This window comes from Aethalodelphis obliquidens, unplaced genomic scaffold (assembly GCF_003676395.1).
Source record: "Aethalodelphis obliquidens isolate GAN/ISIS:26980383/991018 unplaced genomic scaffold, ASM367639v1 scaffold53, whole genome shotgun sequence".
NCBI classification, from domain to species: domain Eukaryota; kingdom Metazoa; phylum Chordata; class Mammalia; order Artiodactyla; family Delphinidae; genus Aethalodelphis; species Aethalodelphis obliquidens.
Genome location: NW_020837997.1, coordinates 10,214,234 through 10,233,504, shown reverse-complemented (window position 1 = coordinate 10,233,504; position 19,271 = coordinate 10,214,234). Strand labels below are relative to the sequence as shown.

At 47.7% G+C, this 19,271-nt stretch overlaps 1 protein-coding gene across 1 annotated transcript in view; it reads left to right on the top strand.

Annotated features, from left to right (window-relative positions):
• The window catches only part of CATSPERD (catsper channel auxiliary subunit delta), a 39,915-nt gene that overhangs the window by 6,834 nt on the left and 13,810 nt on the right, over window positions 1-19,271 (top strand). Inside the window, exons 6-14 of the mRNA XM_027085377.1 lie at window positions 3,381-3,448; window positions 4,914-5,027; window positions 6,235-6,318; window positions 9,799-9,949; window positions 10,708-10,803; window positions 15,209-15,291; window positions 15,680-15,856; window positions 18,231-18,344; window positions 19,168-19,257. Of these exons, the coding sequence (XP_026941178.1) occupies window positions 3,381-3,448; window positions 4,914-5,027; window positions 6,235-6,318; window positions 9,799-9,949; window positions 10,708-10,803; window positions 15,209-15,291; window positions 15,680-15,856; window positions 18,231-18,344; window positions 19,168-19,257 (977 nt within the window). The remainder of the gene's footprint in view (window positions 1-3,380; window positions 3,449-4,913; window positions 5,028-6,234; window positions 6,319-9,798; window positions 9,950-10,707; window positions 10,804-15,208; window positions 15,292-15,679; window positions 15,857-18,230; window positions 18,345-19,167; window positions 19,258-19,271) is intronic.

The following is a 19,271-nucleotide window of genomic DNA, read 5'->3' as shown; positions in this document are numbered from 1 at the left end:
CTATTTATTTGGCTGAGCCAGGTTTTAGTTTGACATTCGGGATCTTTTAGTTGCGGCACATGGACTCTTAGATGCAATGCGGGATCTAGTTCTCTGACCAGGGATCAAACCCTGGCCCCTGGCACTGGGAGCGCGGAGTCTTAACTGCTGGACCACGAAGGAAGTCCCTGGGGGCCAGTCTTATAACCATCTCATCAATTGGTCATATCCACCCCAAACATGCATCTGCCTCCAAGACATCAGTTGACCTACTCTTTACAGATCTTCCCACCCACAGCGACACTGCCTAAAATCTCTCCCTCCTCGCCACCTTCCTCTCTCTTCCTCCAAACTTCAACCATGTTGGGGGGCTTTTCCTTCATGCCCCAATCCTCTCCCAGTGCCCGTCCTAATCTTCCAGTCCAATTCTTTTCTCTCTCACAATTCAAGGCTCTTTTCCCTTTCTGGGGGGGAGGGGCATACAAGTCACCATTTTAACCATTTTAAAGTGTACAGTTCAATGGCATTTAGTACATTCGCAATGGTGTGCAAAAGTCACCACTGTTGAGTACCAGAACATTGTCATCCCCCCGAAAGGAAACCCCGTCCTCATTCACAGTCCCTCCCCCTCCCCCTCCCCCAGCCCCTGGCAACCACTCACCCGCTCTCCATTTGTGTGGATTTGCCTGTCCTGGATGTTTCATATAAATGGAATCACACAACATGTGGCCTTTTTCCTCTGGGTTCTCTCACCGAGCATCACGTTTCTGAGGTTCACCCATGTCGTAGCGTGTATTAGGAGGTCATTCCTCCTTATGGCTGAGTAACACTCCACTGTGTGGATTGACCACTTCTGTGTATCCATTCATCATCTGGTGGACATTGAGGTCGTTTCCCCCTTTGGTCCGTGGTGAATAGGGCCGCTGTGAACACCTGTGTACAAGTTTTTGTGTGGATACATGTTTTCAATTCTCTTGGGTAGATACCTAGGAGTGGAATTGCTGGGTCAGATGGAAATTCTATATTTAACTTACGAAGGAACCATCAGGGCTCCTTGTAATGTAAGTCAGTCTACTCTCTGTCCTTCCTCTTCTCTCCATCAATTTGTTTACTAGCATCCCAACAGCTAACTCCCCATCCTCCTCCCCAGCCCTGCACCCACAATTCTACTTTGTCTCTATGAATATGTCTCCTCTAGGGACCTCAAATGAGTGGGATCATACAGTATTGGGATCATACTTCACTGAGCATAATGTCCTCAAGATTCATCCATGTTGTAACGTGTGTCAGAATTTCCTTCCTTTTTGGGACTTCCCTGATGACGCAGTGGTTAAGAATCTGCCTGCCAATGCAGGGGACACGGGTTCGATCCCTGGTCCGGGAAGATCCCACATGCCGTGGAGCAACTAAGCCCATGTGCCACAACTACTGAGCCTGCACTCTAGAGCCCACGAGCCACAACTACTGAAGCCCGCGCTCCACAACTACTGAAGCCCATGTGCCACAACTACTGAAGCCCACAAGCCACAACTACTGAAGCCCGTGTGCCACAACTACTGAAGCCCATGCGCCACAACTACTGAGCCTGCGCTCTAGAGCCCGTGCTCTGCAACAAGAGAAACCACTGCAATGAGAAGCCCACGCACCGCAACGAAGAGTAGCCCCTGCTCGCCACAACTAGAGAAAGCCCGCGCACAGCAACCAATGCAGCCAAAAATAAATAAAATAAATACATTTATATATAAAAAAGAATGTCCTTCCTTTTTAATGCTGAATAGTATTCTATTGTATGAATGGACCACATTTTCTTATCTATTTATCTGTCAGTGGACACTCGGCTGCTTCCATGTTTTAGCGATTGTGAATAATGCCAGTTTGAACCTGTGTATACAGATGTCTCCTTGAGTCCCTGCTGTTAGTTTTTGGTGGGTGTGTACCCAGAAGTGGAATTGGCTGGATCATATTTTCCATTTTGTGAGGAACCTCCACACTGTTTTCCACACTGCCTGAACCATTTTACATTCCCACCACCAGTGTACAAGGTTTCCAATTTTTTTACATTGTCACTGAAGCTTGTTTTCTGTTTCTGTCATAGTAGCCATCCTAATGGGTGTGGGACAGTATCTCACTGTGGTTTTGCTTTGCATTTCCCTAATGATTAGTGATGTTGAGCATCTTTTCATGTGCTTGTTGGCCACGTGTGTATTTTCTTTGGAGCTGAAGCTTCTCCTTTTAAAACAGAATCAAAGAATGCCTTGCTAAGAGAAGGGCACCCTTCCTGCAATTTTGGCAGAGTCCTAAAAGAGTTTCTGCCAAAGCAGTGGGTTTTTTTTTTAATATATTTTCCCCCTGCCCTGCATGGCTTGTGGGCTCTTTCTTTTTTCAAGTTTTATCTTTTCTCTCTTTTTTAAAAAAAATTATTTATTTATTTATTATTTTTGGCTGCATTGGGTCTTCGTTGCTGCGCACAGGCTCTCTCTAGTCGCGGCGAGCGGGGGCTACTCTTCGTTGCGGTGCGTGGACTTCTCATTGCGGTGGCTTCTCTTGTTGCGGAGCACGGGCTCTAGAGCGCAGGTTCAGTAGTTGTGGCGCACAGGCTTAGTTGCTCTGCGGCAGGTGGGATCTTCCTGGACCAGGGATCGAACCTGTGTCCCCTGCATTGTCAGGCAGATTCCTAACCACTGCACCACCAAGGAAGACCCCAAACCAGTGGTTCTTAACGAGGGACAATTCTGCCCCTCACCCGCCAGATGACACTTGGCAATGTCTGAAGACATTTTTGGTTGTCAAGACTAGAGGAGAGGTACTTCCCTGGAGGTCCAGTGGGTAAGACTCCAAGCTCCCAATGCAGGGGGCCCAGGTTCAATCCCTGGTCGGGGAACTAGAACCCACATGCATGCCACAACTAAAAGAGTTCACATGCTGCAACTAAGAGTTTGCATGCCACAGCCAAGATCCCTCATGCCACAACTAAGATCTGACACAGCCTAAATAAATAAATTCTATTTGGAAAAAAAAAAAGACTCCGTGTTTTCACTGCAGGGGTCACATGTTCCATCCCTGGTCAGGAACTAAGATCCTACATGCCATAAATTTAAAAAAAAATTTTTAATTAAAACAAAAAAGGATGCTTTGTGATCTAAAGCTTAAGAAAACCTTAAAAAAAAAAGACTGGAGTAGAGTTCCACTGGTTAAATAAATCATTATATAACTAATTGAATAAGTTAAATAAGTCAGTAGAAGCAGGGATGCTGCAAAACATCCTACAGTGCCCAGGAGCCCCTTCAGCTGAGAACAATCTGGCCCCAGATGTCAGTGTGGAGGATGAGAAGCCCTGCTCTAACCTTCTCTCTGAACGTTCAGGGAACTCAGAGAGCATTTCAATGCCCTTTTCCTTTCAGGTGTAGAACACCCTGTTTCACATATTTCTGGTGACAACTGTTGTTACAGTGGAAATTCCTTTTGCATGGTGAGTACCATGTGTTGTATCTCATTTTTTACTCTGCTGTGAGCTAATTATGAATGGAAATAAAGACAGTGTAGGGACTTCCCTGGCGGTCCAGCGGTTAGGACTCCATGCTTCCACTGCAGGGGTCACGGGTTTGATCCCTGGTCAGGGAACTAAGATACCGCATGCCATAAAGCGAAGCAGGAAAAAAAAAAAAAGTGTAAGCCTTGAGGGCTGGGACAGTGATGGACTCAGGACTCAGGCCATGTTATCTCCCAGGGTTCAGAAGAGGACTGAGAGCCCGTGGGAGGGCTCTGGAGCTCCTGGGATCATCTGGCTGACACACTGTGAATATATCCATCTATCTTCTTTTTTTAAAACCTGTTATTTTGAAATCATTATAGATGTACAGGAAGTTGAAAAAATAATACAGAGTCCCATGTATCCCTCACCCAGTTTCCCCCAGTGGTTACATCTTACATAACTATAGTGATACAAACAGGAAATTGACATGGATACAACTGCCTAAAGTCAGAGAACCGCTATTGCCATCAAAACACTGAACTGGGGCTTCCCTGGTGGCGCAGTGGTTGAGAGTCCACCTGCCGATGCAGCGGACATGGGTTCGTGCCCCGGTCTGGGAGGATCCCACATGCCGCGGAGTGGCTGGGCCCGTGAGCCATGGCCGCTGAGCCTGCGTATCCGGAGCCTGTGCTCCACAGCGGGAGAGGCCACAACAGTGAGAGGCCCGTGTACCACACACACAAAAAAAGAAACAAAGGAAAACACTGAACTGATTCATGGCCCCCAAACTCTCCATACCTCTGTGCCCTGCCCTAACCCCGGGCAACCACTAACGTGTTCTCCATCTCTCTAATTTTATCATGTCAAGAATGTCGTATAAATGGGATCATTCAATATGAAACCTTTGGGGACTAGCTTTTCTCAGCAGAATTCTCAGGAGACTCATCTGATTTGTCACGTATATGTCTAGTCTGTTCTTTTCCACAGTGGTGGGTGTACCAGCATTGGGTTGTTTCCACTTTTTGGCTGGTGCAAATAAAGCCACTATAAATGTTCATGTACAGGTGTTTGTGTGGACATAAGTTTTCATCTCTCTGGGTTAAATGCCCAGGCATGTTATCACTGGCATCTGTCCTCCCTGCTTTTTAGATTGAGATGTAACTGATATACCACACTGTGTAAAGTTAAGGTATACAATGTGTTGATTTGCCACATTTACCTGTTGCGGTATGATTACCATCCTGTCGTGTCACAAAATTACCATTGCTTTTCTGTTGTGGAAACAAGATCTAGTTTCTCAGGAATGTTGAAGTTTCTAATATGGTATTGTTGTCTGTGATCACTATGCTATGCATTAGACCTCCAGAACTGATTTATCTGTTTAAAGAACATCTCCCCAGCCGCCACCCCCGCACCTTCTATCTCCTTTTAAAGAGACTGTTTTATTTGTGTGTTCTTCCAGGATATAAGTAACTCAGTTTTTGCTTATTTGCGTGGAGATCAGATATCTCAGGCCAATGTCTATTTCTCAAATACCCGGGGATACAGATTTCAGAAATATTCCCAGGAAAGACAGGTATGTTCAGTTTGGTAAGAAAATGAACAAACAAACAGAAAAATGTGTCCTGTGGGATAGGAGTAATTAGCTGTCTGTGGCGAGCAAGGACTTTTCTCTCTCGAAGAGTCCAGCGGATGGGAGCGTAGGGAAGAATTTCAGGTCAGAGCAGCTGGCTAGGGAGATTAGGAAGTTAGGAAAGGAGACAGCATGGTTCATGGAAAAAAGCTTGTGCCATAGTAAAGGCTGCACATGGATTACAACATCAGGTACCACCAGCATCCCCATCTTACAGATGAGAGAACTGGACTGGGTTGAACATGTGTCCCCCTAAAATTCATGTCCACCCTGAAACCTCAGAATGTCACCTTCCTTGGAAATAGGATTTTTGTAGATGTAATTAGTTAAGATGAGGTTTTCCTGGATTAGGGCTTAGTAAACTTAATTTCTACCGAAAGACCATACCTCCAAAAACCATCATTTTGGGGGTGCTATGGTCTGAATGTTTGTGTCCCCCACCGAAATTCATATGTTGAAATCCTAATGCCTGATGTGATGTATTAGGAGATGGGGGCCTTTGGGAGGCGCTTAGGTCATGAGGGTGGAGCCCTTATGAATGAGATTAGTGCCCTTATAAAGGAGGGCACTGTTGTTATAAGCCTCCCAGTCTATGGTATTTTGTTATAGCAGCCCTAACAGACGAAGACATGGGGTTAGGGTTTCAACCTATGAATTGGGGGAGGACACTGTATATAATAGAAATACTCCCCACCCCGACACACACACACACAACCAAATAACAGAGGCTTAAATAAGATGGTGGTCTTTCTCTCTTACCTGAAAAGTGTCTGGAGGGAGCCAGCTGGGTTGCCAGGGCAATCTGTCCCACTGTCCCTAGATTGGGGTCCTTGGCCTCATGCTCCAACTTGCCTGCTCGTGGGCACTTTGCTGACCAGCCAAAGATCAGGAGTGAGGAACCTAGGCAGGACTGAGGGACCTAGGCAGGCACCTCACAGTGTGGGTCACACCACTTCCCCTATCAGCCCAGGCAAAGCCAACTTCATTCAAAGTTCTGCCCTACATGCTACATTTTTACAGAGGGAAAACAGATCACAATATTGTTAAAAAGAAAAAGACTTTCCTTCCTTTTAGCTTACTGGATAATCTAGAGTTAAATTTAGAATTAAGCACATGTTTAAGACTTACTTATATTTTGTTTGTTTCGTAGGCAGAACTAGTCGGTTCCTTGGGCGGGATCTTCTACTTCTACTCCCTCTCACAGGTTGGGCTGCTTCTCGTTGACCAACAGAAGGTGAGTACCTTTTGGACTGGGAAGAACCACTTCAGTGACCCTTACCCCAAGCCAGGTTTTTGTCAAAACTCACACACTTAGATTTTCATATCTGAAATCCATCTAGCTTTTCACCTGTCCATCCATGTATCCATCCACCCACTCATTGACCCACCTACTCATCCATCCACATACCCATCTATCAATCTATCCATTCTTCCATTTATCTATTTATCCAACCACCCACCCATCCTTCCATCTACCTACCTACTCATCCATCATCCATCCATCCATCCATTAACCTACTTATTCATTAATCCATCCATCCACCAACCCACCTACCCACCCATCTACTCATCCATCCACCCATCCATCCATCTATTCATCCTTCCATTTATCTATTTATCCATCCACCTATCTACCCACCTACTCATCCGTTCATCAACCTACTTATCCATCCATCCACCCATCCATTAACCTGCTTATCCCTCCATCCATCCATCCATCCACACATCCATCCACCCACCCATCCACACATCCGTCCATTCATCCATCTACTCAACCATCCATCCACCCAGCTACCTATTCATCCATATACCCTTCCACCCACCCACACACCCACCATCTCTCTCTCCCCCCATTCATTAGCTCATTCAGGCATGCACTCAGCAATATTTAAGTAGGGTCTAGGAGGTGCTGGGCACTAAGGGATAAAATACAAGGTGTGGTGCATGTGTCACTGGTGGCACCCAAGACCATTTTAAATGCCTCACGTCAACCCTTTTGTTAACAGTTATTTTCACGTGGATTCAGAAAATCGGGACATGAAAACTGTGACTTCACAGGTATCATTTAGGATAAGACTAAGTTAAGAAGAGGAATCAGTCCATGCAAAGTGCATCTGAAGAAAAAATATTAAGTCAGGCAAAGATTAAAGTACAGTCAGTACCCCCGTGTTGCAAAATTTGTAAGCAAGGTGTGCCACTCTGAAGTTTGGGGGAGACCCACCATCAGGAAGCTCCCAGAGGCTGGGCTGCTACCTGGTGGCTGAAAGCCCCACCCTCTAATCACACGGTGGGCCCAGACCCTCACACAGAGTCCCCTCATGAGCACGCACTGCCAGGGCGCCTGGTGAATGAGACACTCCCAGACTCTGGAAATCCCAAGAATGTAGAGGTGGCTGAGGAGTCCGGCTCTGGTTACAACCTGTGCATGGTTTCCCAGATCTGACCACAGGCAGTCACAAGGCTCTACCTGGAGGGCATGGGGGCGGAGGTTGGGGGAGCTGCCCTCCCCACTCCACACCTGGGGCACGATGCACGGGCAGGCTCTGAAGGCGTTGTGGTCAAGGACTCCTGCCTCCGGTCAGGCAGGCTCTGCGCACCTCTGCATTCCCAGCCCAGGCTTGGTCTTCAGACCTCTGACTCCTGAGGGAGGGAGGAGGGGGAAGCCTGGAGCCACTTCCCGGCTCTCTGACTCAGTACTTTTCAGTTCCTGGCCCTTCCACCTCCCGAGGCCGAGGACCTGGGTGTGTTTGGTTTTTGGCCACACCATGCGGCATGCGAGATCTTAGTTCCCCAGCCAGATCAGGGATCGAACCGTGCACCCTGCAGTAGAAGCACGGATTCCTAAACCACTGGACCGTCAGGGAAGTCCCTGCAGGCGCCTTTTGACTGGGGCTCCCCACACAGGGAAATGAACCCCACCCCTGCGCTGACCCAGGGGACCCGCCGCGGTTCCGTTGCGGAGGGACGAACAGGGGCCCTTGGCGTTTTCTCTGGCCTGGGCTCTTAGGCCACCGCAGTGAGCAATCAAAAGCGGAATGCACTCTAGTGTTTGGCTCGTTGTCTTAATTGGCTACTCGGACCCCTGGCAGCTCTGCTGAGATGGTGCCTCTCAGGCTCCAGGGACCGGCAGGCAGCCAATCCATCGCTGAGCAGGCGCGGGCTGGGGGCTGCGGACTCACATTCACTCACGGTCCCTTAGCGTAGTGAGGATGGGTGGGTCTGGCCACTGCGGCCGCAGTGGGGGCGGGGCGAGTCAAGGTCAGCAGCCCGTGCACAGTCCACCGTGGCCCTGACCCGCTAAGCTTCTCTCCTCGCCCCAGAAGGCGCTTAGAAAGCCACCCAGGGAACTCCCTGGTGGTCCAGTGGTTAGGACTCGGCACTTTCACTGCAGGGGCCACGTGTTCCATCCGTGGTGGGGGAACTAGGATCCTGCAAACCACGTACATCTGCTGCAAACTTGGAGGCACTCGGCAAGCCATCCTGGGGAAAATCTCTCCCTCCGCCACGGTGCATCTTCTGGAAAACGGATGCCAGTATCTTGGTGGGACTCACTTATGAACCAGTGTCAGTGTTGGGTTTTTTTTAATATATAAATTTTATTTATTTTTGGCTATGTTGGGTCTTCGTTGCTGCACGCAGGTTTTCTCTAGTTGAGGAGAGCAGAGCTACTCTTCGTTGCGGTGCGCGGGCTTCTCATTGCAGTGGCTTCTCTTGTTGCGGAGCACAGGCTCTAGACGCATGGGCTTCAGTAGTTGTGGCATGGGGGCTCAGTAGTTGTGGTACACGGGCTTAGCTGCTCCGCAGCATGTGGGATCTTCCCGGACCAGGGCTCGAACCCGCGTCCCCTGCAGTGGCAGGCGGGTTCCTAACCACTGCACCACCAGGGAGGCCCCAGTGTTGGGTTTTTTAATTCCATCCTTGTGTAGTGCTGTCAGAGGTCTTCCGTAAAGAACAGATGATAGAAAAGAATCTGAAAAGGAATTTATATATAACTGAATCACTTTGCTATATACCAGAAACTATTGCAACATTGTACATCAACTATACTTTAATTTAAAAAAAAGAGCAGATGAGAGAGAACTTTGAGAACCACGGAGAGTAATTTAGACTTTACTTAAGAGCCAGACCTTAGAGGGTCACAAGACACAAAAGGCTGTTAGGAAAAGAATCGGTGGGGGCGGGGTTTGGGGCAGGTGAGAATTCCCTGGCGGTCCAGTGGTTAGGACTCTGCGCTTTCACTGCCAGGGCCGGGTTTGCTCCCTGATCGTGGAATTAAGATCCCGTAAGCCACAGGACATGGCCAAAAAAAAAAAAGAAAAGAAAGAAAAGAATCTGGGGACCAGCCCTGGGAAATCAGCTTGAATAATAATCCAGGTACAAAGGCACCAACGTGGGCGTGGCAGAGCGGAAGGAGAGAGGGCTCTCAGCACCGCGGGGGTGTCCTTTGTCATGAGGGCTCATCCCGGGTGCTGTGGGGTGTAGAGCAGCCACCCTGCCCCCACTTATTCGATACCAGGAGCCCCGCAAGTCATGACATCCACAGATGAGCCCAGACTCTGTCCAGTGTCCCCTGGGGGCAGAATCACCCCAAGCTGAGAACCACCGGACTAGGTAATAAGGTCTGAAGAAAGTTCCAGTGACAAAGCACATGGACTCACACAGTTCTATTGCGGTCATTTCTTTTCTTGCTCAAGATTCAATATTCTTCTCTCAGGCCATGTTCAGCTACTCAGACCACCCCCTGAACCGCAGTTTCGGGCTGCCCTTTGACTACAATGGGACCCTTGACATCCTTATTGCCCCGGGCCAGAAAGGCATCCTGATCTTCTGGTTTGAGAAGAGCCTGCTGGTTTCCCGAAACGCAGGTGAGCGAGGCCCAGGCTCAGGTTGGGCAAGCACAAGCGGTCATTTTTTTCTCTCCCTGACCTGAGTGGATGACGACAAGCCCATTGTCACTTTGCCATCCTCACTTCGACCCCCCAACCCCCATTTCCCTCCTCCTGGGATATTTAGGCCCTGAAGGCAGGTTCTAAAAGTCACTGGATGCCTAGGGCAGAGGGGCCAAGTCCAGGAACTGCAGATCTTGTTTTGAGGCCTAGACACATGAGCCCCAGCCTACCAGCCCAAGTAAGGAGAAGAGCAAAAGGCAGCCCCCCCAGGAGGAGGTGCTGTCAGGGACCTCTGGGCACAACAGTGGCTGCCAGAGCACCCACAATTGCAGCACGCCCCCTAGTACCAGTCAGCCACCTGAACACAGCTGTTTCCTTCCAATGCAAGAAAAGGGCTTAGGGCTGGCCTGGCCACGGGGGGTGGGTGGGGGGCATTTCAGAAAGAAAGTTCTGATTACATGTTACCTGTATAGTAAAAGGCATCCTGCAGTTCACCTGGTATCCAGTCCATTCCTCAGAGCTCTCACATCAAGAAGATTGGGCGGGGGGGGGGGGGTGTCGCATTTTCTTAAACCTAATGTATTCTATGTGATGTTTTACAGCATTGCATCTCACAGCTGCATTTTCCTTGATTCTTTATCATCTGAGTTGTAAACCGAGGGGCCAGGTGGGCAGCGGGGGATCCCGTGCCTAATACGTGCTCATGTCTCGCGATTTGCTCTGTCATCTCCTAGGTCAGCTGGTCAACCCTGTCCATGTGCGAGAAGGACAACACATCTTGTATTCTTCCATCTCTGAAGCCAACATCACCATCCACAGCGTTGCTGCCAGTGCGTGCCCGGCCTGAGGGTAGCTTTCTAGAAGTGCTTTAGACCTGACTTATTCACCTCTGACCCCCTAGATCCAGCCTGGCCAAAACAGAAACAAAATACGGTTATCACACATTCTGGAACTCGGAGCAGAAACTTTTGTGCCCTTTCACAGTGAAATGGAATGTCAGTTGGATATCGTTTGCTGGGGCTGCTCTGACAAAGCACCCCAAACTGGGCGAATTAGAACAGACATTTATTGTCTCCCAGTTCTGGAGGCCAGAAGTCTGAGGTCAAGGTGTTGGCAGGGCCAGTTCCTTCGGAGGCCTCTCCCGTCGGCTTGCAGACGGCCGTCTTCCCCTTGTGCCCTCCCATCATCTTCCCTCTGTGTATGCCTGTGTCCAAATTTCCCCTTTTTACAAGGACGCCAGTCCTATTGGAGTAGGGCCGACCCGAATGACCTCACCTTAACCGTATCACCTGTGTAAAGACCCTGGCTCCAAATCAGGCCACATCCTGGGGAGGTCCTGGGGGTTAGGGCTTCAACATATCTTGTTTGGAGGGGACACAATTCAGCCCATGACAGATGGCACCCCCAGGAGTTCTTTGCCAGTGAATTGTTGTCCTGCCGCTGGTTCAGTCAGGTAAAATGAAACCCACCAGTGTAATTTTTCTCCTCACATGCTCCTCACTATTTGAGGCAAATAGTGCAGCAAACTGTGGAGTCATGTGACCTTTTTTTTTTTTTTTTTTTGGCCACACAGCATGGCATGTGGGATCTTCCCTGTCCAGGGATCGAACCCGCACCCCCTGCAGTGGAAGCACGGAGTCTTAACCACTGGACTGCCAGCGAAGTCCCCTGTAATTTTTTTAAAGTATTTATTTATTTTTTTATTTGGTTGCACCAGGTCTCAGTTGTGGCAGGCAGGCTCCTTAGTTGTGGCATGCGAACTCTCAGTTGCAGCATGCATGTGGGATCTAGTTCCCTGACCAGGGATCGAACCCGGGCCCCCTGCATTGGAAGCGCAGGGTCTTATCCACTGTGACACCAGGGAAGTCCCACCCGTGTAACTTTTAAGATCCCATATTTCCCTGTTTGCCCATCACTGAGTTACCTCCTACTGTCTATGTCCATTTATCTGTTAAACGTTAATTTATCATGATAGAAAGTAATGATATAAAAGTAATTTATAGGGGCTTCCCTGGTGGCGCAGTGGTTGAGAGTCTGCCTGCCGATGCAGGGGACGTGGGTTCGTGCCCCGGTCCGGGAAGATCCCACATGCCGCGGAGCGGCTGGGCCCATGAGCCATGGCCGCGCTCCGCAACGGGAGAGGCCACAGCAGTGAGAGGCCCGCATACCGCAAAAAAAAAAAAAATGGATCGTAATTTATAATTAATGCCAGTTTGCATGGTCCTTTAAAAGTTTGTTTTTTTTTAAAACATTACAACTATAATTAAAGTCCTTTTGACCAGCTTTTTGAATCCAGGCCCCTCTTTGGCTTCCTAAAGGTCATCACTGTTAGGAATCTGGAAAGTATCTTTTTAGCCAGTTGAAAGCCTCACAACCTATATTAAATATGGACCTGCTGAAAATGTACAGCGTCATCTGTGTAGCTTGTTGTGGTTGCTTTTTTTTTTCCCTTTTCCCCCCATTTTTTCTTTTCATTTATTGAAATAGAGTTGATATACACTATTATATTGGTTTCAGGTGTACTACGTAGTGATTTGACATTTGCCTATGTTATGAAGTGATGAGTCGCAAGGATGGATATACAGCATAAGGAATACGGTTAATATTATTGTAATAACTTGGTAGGGGGATAGATGTTGTGGTTGCTTTTTATGTAAATGGTATCGTATTATCGTTGAGTCATTCTACTGTTTGCCTTTTCCATTACCCATCATTTTCTTTTTTATTGTGGTAACAACACTTAACATGAGATCTACCCTCTGAACACATTTTTAAGTGCACAGTACAGTTTTAAGTATACGCACAATGTGGTCCAGCCGATCTCTAGAATGTATTCATCGTGTGTAACTGAAACTGCCCCATTAAACACGAACTCCCCATCCCCCTCCCCCAGCCCCCACCATCCTACTTCCTGTCTCTATGGATGTGACTCCTCTAGGGACCTCCTGTGAGTGGGACCACACAGTATTAGTCCTTTCCAATTTCCACACATCCTCACCCATACTTGGCTTTCTGTCTTTTTCACTAGAGCCGTCCTGGTGGCTGTGCAGTGGTATCTCATTGTGGGCTCGATTTGCATTTTCCTACTGACTAATGACGTTGAGGGTCTCTTCACATGCTTATTGGCCATTTGTATATCTTTTCTGGAGAAATGTCCATTTAGATCTTTTACTTATTTTTTGATTGGGCTGTTGGTCTTTTTATTACTGAATTATTATATATTCTGGATACAGGTCCCTAATCAGAGATGGGATGAGAATATATATCAGAGATATATTCTCTCCCATTCTATGGGTTGTCTTCTCCCTCCTCTTTTTTTTTTTTTTGCGGTACGCGGGCCTCTCACTGTTGTGGCCTCTCCCGTTGCGGAGCACAGGCTCCGGACACGCAGGCTCAGCGGCCATGGCTCACGGGCCCAGCCGCTCCGCGGCATGTGGGATCTTCCCGGACCAGGGCACGAACCCGTGTCCCCTGCATCGGCAGGCGGACTTTCAACCACTGCACCACCGGGGAAGCCCCTCTTTTTTTTTTAAAAAAACCATGAGTACACATCACTTCCCATGTCTAGAATCTTTAATGGTTCCTTATTTTCTTTTTTTTAATTTTTATTTTTTTATTGAAGTATAGTTGATTTACAATGTTTCAGGTGTACAGCAAAGGGATTCAGTTTCATATCTATATATATAACTGAACATATATATATTCTTTTTCAGATTCTTTTCCATTACAGGTTATTATAATATATTGAGTATAGTTCCCTGTACTATACAATAGGTCCTTTTTGATTATCTATTTTATATATAGTAGTGTGTATCTGTTAATCCCAAATTCCTAATTTATCCCTCCCCCTTTTCCCCTTTGGTAACCATAAGTTTGTTCTCTATGTCTGTGAGTCTATTTCTATTTTGTAAATAAGTTCATCAGTATCATTTTTTTAGATTCCACATGTAAATGGTATCATATGATATTTGTCTTTCTCTGACTTCACTTAATATGATAACCTCTAGGTCCATCCATGTTGCTGCGAATGGCATTATTTCATTCTTTTTTCACGACTGAGTAATATTCCATTGTATATACATATATGACATCTTCTTTGTTCATTCACCTGTTGATGGTTGTTTAGGTTGCTTCCATGTCTTGACTGCTGTAAATAGGGAACATTGGGGTGCATGTATCTTTTTGAATTAGTGTTTTCACCTTTTCTGGATATATGCCCAGGAGTGGGATTGCTGGATTGGTTCCTTATTTTCTAAAGAATAGAGTCCAAACTTGCAAGGATTGCATGCAGGTTTGTGTATCTGGAATCTCATCCCATAGCTTACCACTGCCCTGAGGGATCCCTTTTCTCCATCTAACCGCTGGCTCTCAGCCTGGGGACACTGGGCAGTGTCTGGAGGCATGTGTAGTCATCACGACTCGGGGGGCTCCTGGTATCTTCTGGGTGGAGGCTGGGGCTGCTGCTCCACACCCCACTGTGGCCACAACGGCCCCCCCACAAAGAACCGTCCTGCCCCAGGTGTCAATAGAGCCCCAAACCTTGCTTCTTCTGAAAACTTCCTTGTCTTTTTTATTTTATTTATTTTCGATCGATTGATTGAATGATTGACCGTTTTGGCTGTGTCGGCTCCTTGTTGCGGCACGCGGGATCTTTCGTTGAGGCACATGGGATCTTGCGTTGTGGTGCGCAGGCTCCAGAGCACGTGGGCTCTGTGGTTTGTGGCACTCAGACTCTCTAGTTGAGGCGCGCGAGCTCTGTAGTTGTGGCACGCAGGCTTCGTTGCCCCACGGCCTGTGGGATCTTAGTTCCCTGACCAGGGATCAAACCCACATCCCATGCGTTGGCAGGCGGATTCTTAACCACTGCGCCACCATGGAAGTCCCCATCTCGTCCTTTAAAGAAGAAATTTGCTGACCCCTGGTCTGTATGATGGAATTTGGGGTAATTTTCTAATTTTAATATTTAAAATTAAATTAAAATTAAATTATTAAATTATTATTAAAAATTATAATAATTAATTATATATTATTTATTATATATTATAATAATTATATATTATATAATTATATATAATATATAATATAATTATATATTATAAAATTATAATAATTAAAATAATTTAATTATAATATTATTAAATTATTATTAATTAAAATATTTTAATATTTTACATTTTTGTCCATGGAAACAACCCTTGTTTCAATTTTTGTTCTGTCTTCTTTGGTTTTCCCTAGATGAAAATGAACTGGCCGTTTTAACTCAGGAGAATAATTTATACTATGGAAGCCTGGGAATCCTGTCAAGTTCTCTAATCAAAGTAGGTCAAATCCCGGCGCTACCCGGTTGGTAAGGAATAACGGTCTTCCTCTCAAATGTCTGATCCTTTTTCTTCTTCTTTTTCTTTTTTTCTTTTGTCTGATCCTTTTTCTGAAGAAATTGCTCTAGTTATTAAAATAGTAATAGTATTTTTAATAGCAATAGTGATAACATAACAGTAATTTCAATTAGTTTTACACCTGAAGAGTAGGTGCCTCAACAAAGTGTACTTATGACTTTGCTTGGTTTTTTGGTTTCTTAGGGTTTGGGTTTCTTTTTTTTTTTTTTTTTTTTGGTCTACCTTCTTTAAATATGAATCATAAGAAAAAGGTTACACCCTCAAAAAAGAATGAGAATGAGCTGATCTCAGAAGTCATTTTTTCTCTTAGTTTGCAGACCAAAACATCTGGTCCAAAGAGGCGGTCCTGATGTTCACTGACGTGGGCATGCTTGAGATACTGACCCCGCTCCCTGACTCAACCTCACCAGCTTTTGATTTCCAGAAGTGCCCCGTGAACATCCAGGCGATTCTCATGGATCCCCAACTCCAGGTTGATGTCTGCAAAGTATGTGGTCGTGACCCTATGGATTCATTTCCAGAAAGATGTTAGAGTGTCCATTTCCAAAGGGCCTTTGAGTCCATGGTGATCAGTGAAATGAAAACTCAAAGAAAGGCAACTGTGCCATGTACAGTTTATCGATAAAACACACTTTGTCTAAAACGTCCTTTTATGAGATGATGGTGCTCATAGGTGGGAACAGGGTTTTTTCTTATTTTCTTTTCTTGCCACAGTAACATGTCAATCCCCAGCCCTGAGCATTTTCCTGTGGGTCTTTGAAATCACATGTCTGGCATGTCTGGGAATTGCTGGTTTTATGCCAAGTGCAGGAAAATGAAAGAAAGAGAGAATGAGAGAGAGAGAGAGAGAGAGAGGAAGCCACAGCAAGGCTTTTATGCAAATATTTGGCCACTGAAACTGTTCTGAGAAAGATGGCGTTAGCAAGTAGTGTTTCCCCACCAAAAAAGACAAAGCGACTATGTAGCCTATCGAGATCCTATGGGTGAAAGCTGAAATAGTTGTGAGTCACAAAAATAACACAGTATTGGATAATAAGCTAAAGTATAAAATAAATATACACGAGTCCATACCGATGTAAATAAATGACTGAATAAATAAACGGATGGGAGACACCTCTCCATCACAGAAGAGTTCCAAATAACATAAGTACATACTCTCCCCTCCAGGAGGTGGTGTTGAATGACCCCTGCCTGCGTGTGGACTGGCCTTAGCGATTTGCTTTTAAAGAATAAAGTCTGGGGCTTCCCTGGTGGCGCAGTGGTTGAGAATCTGCCTGCTAATGCAGGGGACACAGGTTCGAGCCCTGGTCTGGGAGGATCCCACATGCCGCGGAGCAACTGGGCCCGTGAGCCATGGCTGCTGGGCCTGCGCGTCTGGAGCTTGTGCTCCGCAACAGGAGAGGCCGCGATAGTGAGAGGCCCGTGCACCGCTATGAAGAGTGGCCCCCGCTTGCCACAACTAGAGAAAGCCCTCGCACAGAAACGAAGACCCAACACAGCCAAAAATAAATAAATTAAAAAAAAGAAAAGAATAGAGTCTGGACAGGGTAAATAGCCTGGCAGATACCACCTTCACCAGGAGACCAGGATGCACACGGGCAATCATGAGTCCTGTTGCCAGGACAGGACATTTCAGTTAACCTTGTCATTCCTTGCCAACCCCAGACCTGGAATCAGAAGCAACTTATTGGTTCCCCTCCTAGCACGGCAGGCAACCAACCCACTGTCTTAAAAATGGGATCAATAGGGCTTACGAGGTGGCAGCGCAGTGGTTAAGAATCCGCCTGCCAATGCAGGGGACACGGGTTTGAGCCCTGGTCTGGGAAGATCCCACATGCCGCAGAGCAACTAAGCCCATGCGCTGCAACTACTGAGCCTGTGCTCTAGGGCCCGCGAGCCACAACTACTGAAGCCCACACACCTAGAGCCCGTGCTCTGCAACAAGAGAAGCCACCACAATGAGAAGCCCACGCACCGCAACGAAGAGTAGCCCCCGCTCTCTGCAACTAGAGAGAGCCCACGCACAGCAACAACAACAACAAAAAGGGGATAAATAAAAGGCAAGATGCAAGCATTTCTCCTCCTCTCCTTCACACCCTTGTAATGGGTCAGCACAGGGAAAGGGTCTCTTTATAAAATTATTCCGGTGAATACATGAAAACAAAATGATAAGGTATTGCCCTGTGGCAACCCCAGTGTCGGAAAAGAGAGACAGCGGGCCATTACGTGCCACCTACGGAATGTCATTCACCTGCTGGGTCTTGCCAACTCGATCCCACCGTAATCTGATGGATCCAGCCACCAACATGCCAAAAAGGCAGAGCACGTAGGAACGTGTGTCCATCTGCCCCAGGGAAACCCAGACAGTGGGAAATCTATAGGTCCCACGGTCTGGGTTCTTCAAAGATGCCTAGAAATGAAAATGATAAGGGAGGGAGGGGAAGCTGTGGATTGAAAGAGACTTAAAAAGACAAAATGTTCGCCAACAGAAAAATTATATCATCTAGGGATGCACGCTTGGCAATAATTCTAGGAAGAAACGCAAGCAGGCAATTACTGCAAGAAGTCAGGCAGGGAGTGGAGGGGCCAGGGTACTTCGGGAGAGAAGAGGGGCTGTGTCTGGGGGTGGGGGGAACCTTGAGGGTCTTCTGCGGGTGCAGGGTCTAGCGGCGAAGACAGTGGCTTGAGTGACAGCCCAGGTTGCTGCGCCCAAGAGACTGGAAGGTTCCATCCCTGGGGAGCCCCCTCCTGCCACTGACCACTTGCCCTGTAGTCTGGGGAACAGAGGCTTGATCTGATGGATTGAATGACTGACTGATGGATTTTTTCTTTTTTTTTTTTTTTTTTGCATTTCTAACTAGGTGGAACTTCTGCAGGGAGAATTTGAAAATAAAATGTATACCATTGATATGAACAGTGAGTTGGAGTTGACGGCCCTCATGATACCCCGGCCCAGCACATCACCCGTCCCACTAGTAAGCATGCTTTATCTGTTTGACAAGTGTTTCTGACACCTGGCATCCCTAGCAGCCTTGGCCTCACGTCCTGTGCCCACAATTCCCAGGCTCTGGAAATTCCCTGGCATCCCCCCGGAAGACACGCTCACCCAGGAAGCCCCTAGAAACTCCCCTTCTTCCTCACTAGGGTCCACATGCCTGGCCGTGGCTGTGCACCTGCCGGCCCAGCCTCCTCTCCCACTCCCTCTGTGCCGGCTCTCCACCCGTCTTCGGAGCTGCCCCAGAACCTTTCCAAAAATGCCCTTTCCTCCCTCTCAGCTCAGCCAGCGCCGGCTTCCCTCCTGGAGGGGATGCCTGAAAAACAGTGGGCGTTCCTGGAGCTGAAACCCACGTGTCCAAGCCTGGACTCTTGGTGCAAACAATCGAGCTGAAAACAGTGGGGTGGACCAGTGTAAGGATGCAAGGGGATGTCTAGCCAGCTGGGACCAGGGCCCGCGAGGGAGCGCCAGGCTGGCTCTTGCCTTGTGCTCTCTCATCACCCCCCCGCAGGACGGGTCCCTCCGCGCACCAGGGACAGTTCTGGGTCTTGCAGGGTTGCAACCCCAGGCTGTCTGCACAACGGGACTCAGAGCCACAGTTAGGGGGTGTAGATGACAAGGGGTGGGGGGGGGTGCATCTGGGGATGGAGCTGGCAGCTGCGTTTGCAGAGCAAGCTGAGTCTTCAGTTTGAAGGGGGACCGGGGTCACCTGTGGGTGCGCCCCCAGCTGCTCCCCGCCGCGCCTGCTGGCCTGCTGGCCTGCTGGCGCCGTACAGAGCGTGCGTCTCCCATCCCGCCCCCAGGTGATGGTGAGCAACCCCCATTCCCTGGGGCTGCAGGCTGTCATCTACGAGGACGGCTACACCTACGATGGGAACACCAAACACAGGCTGGTGAGGTCGCCCCT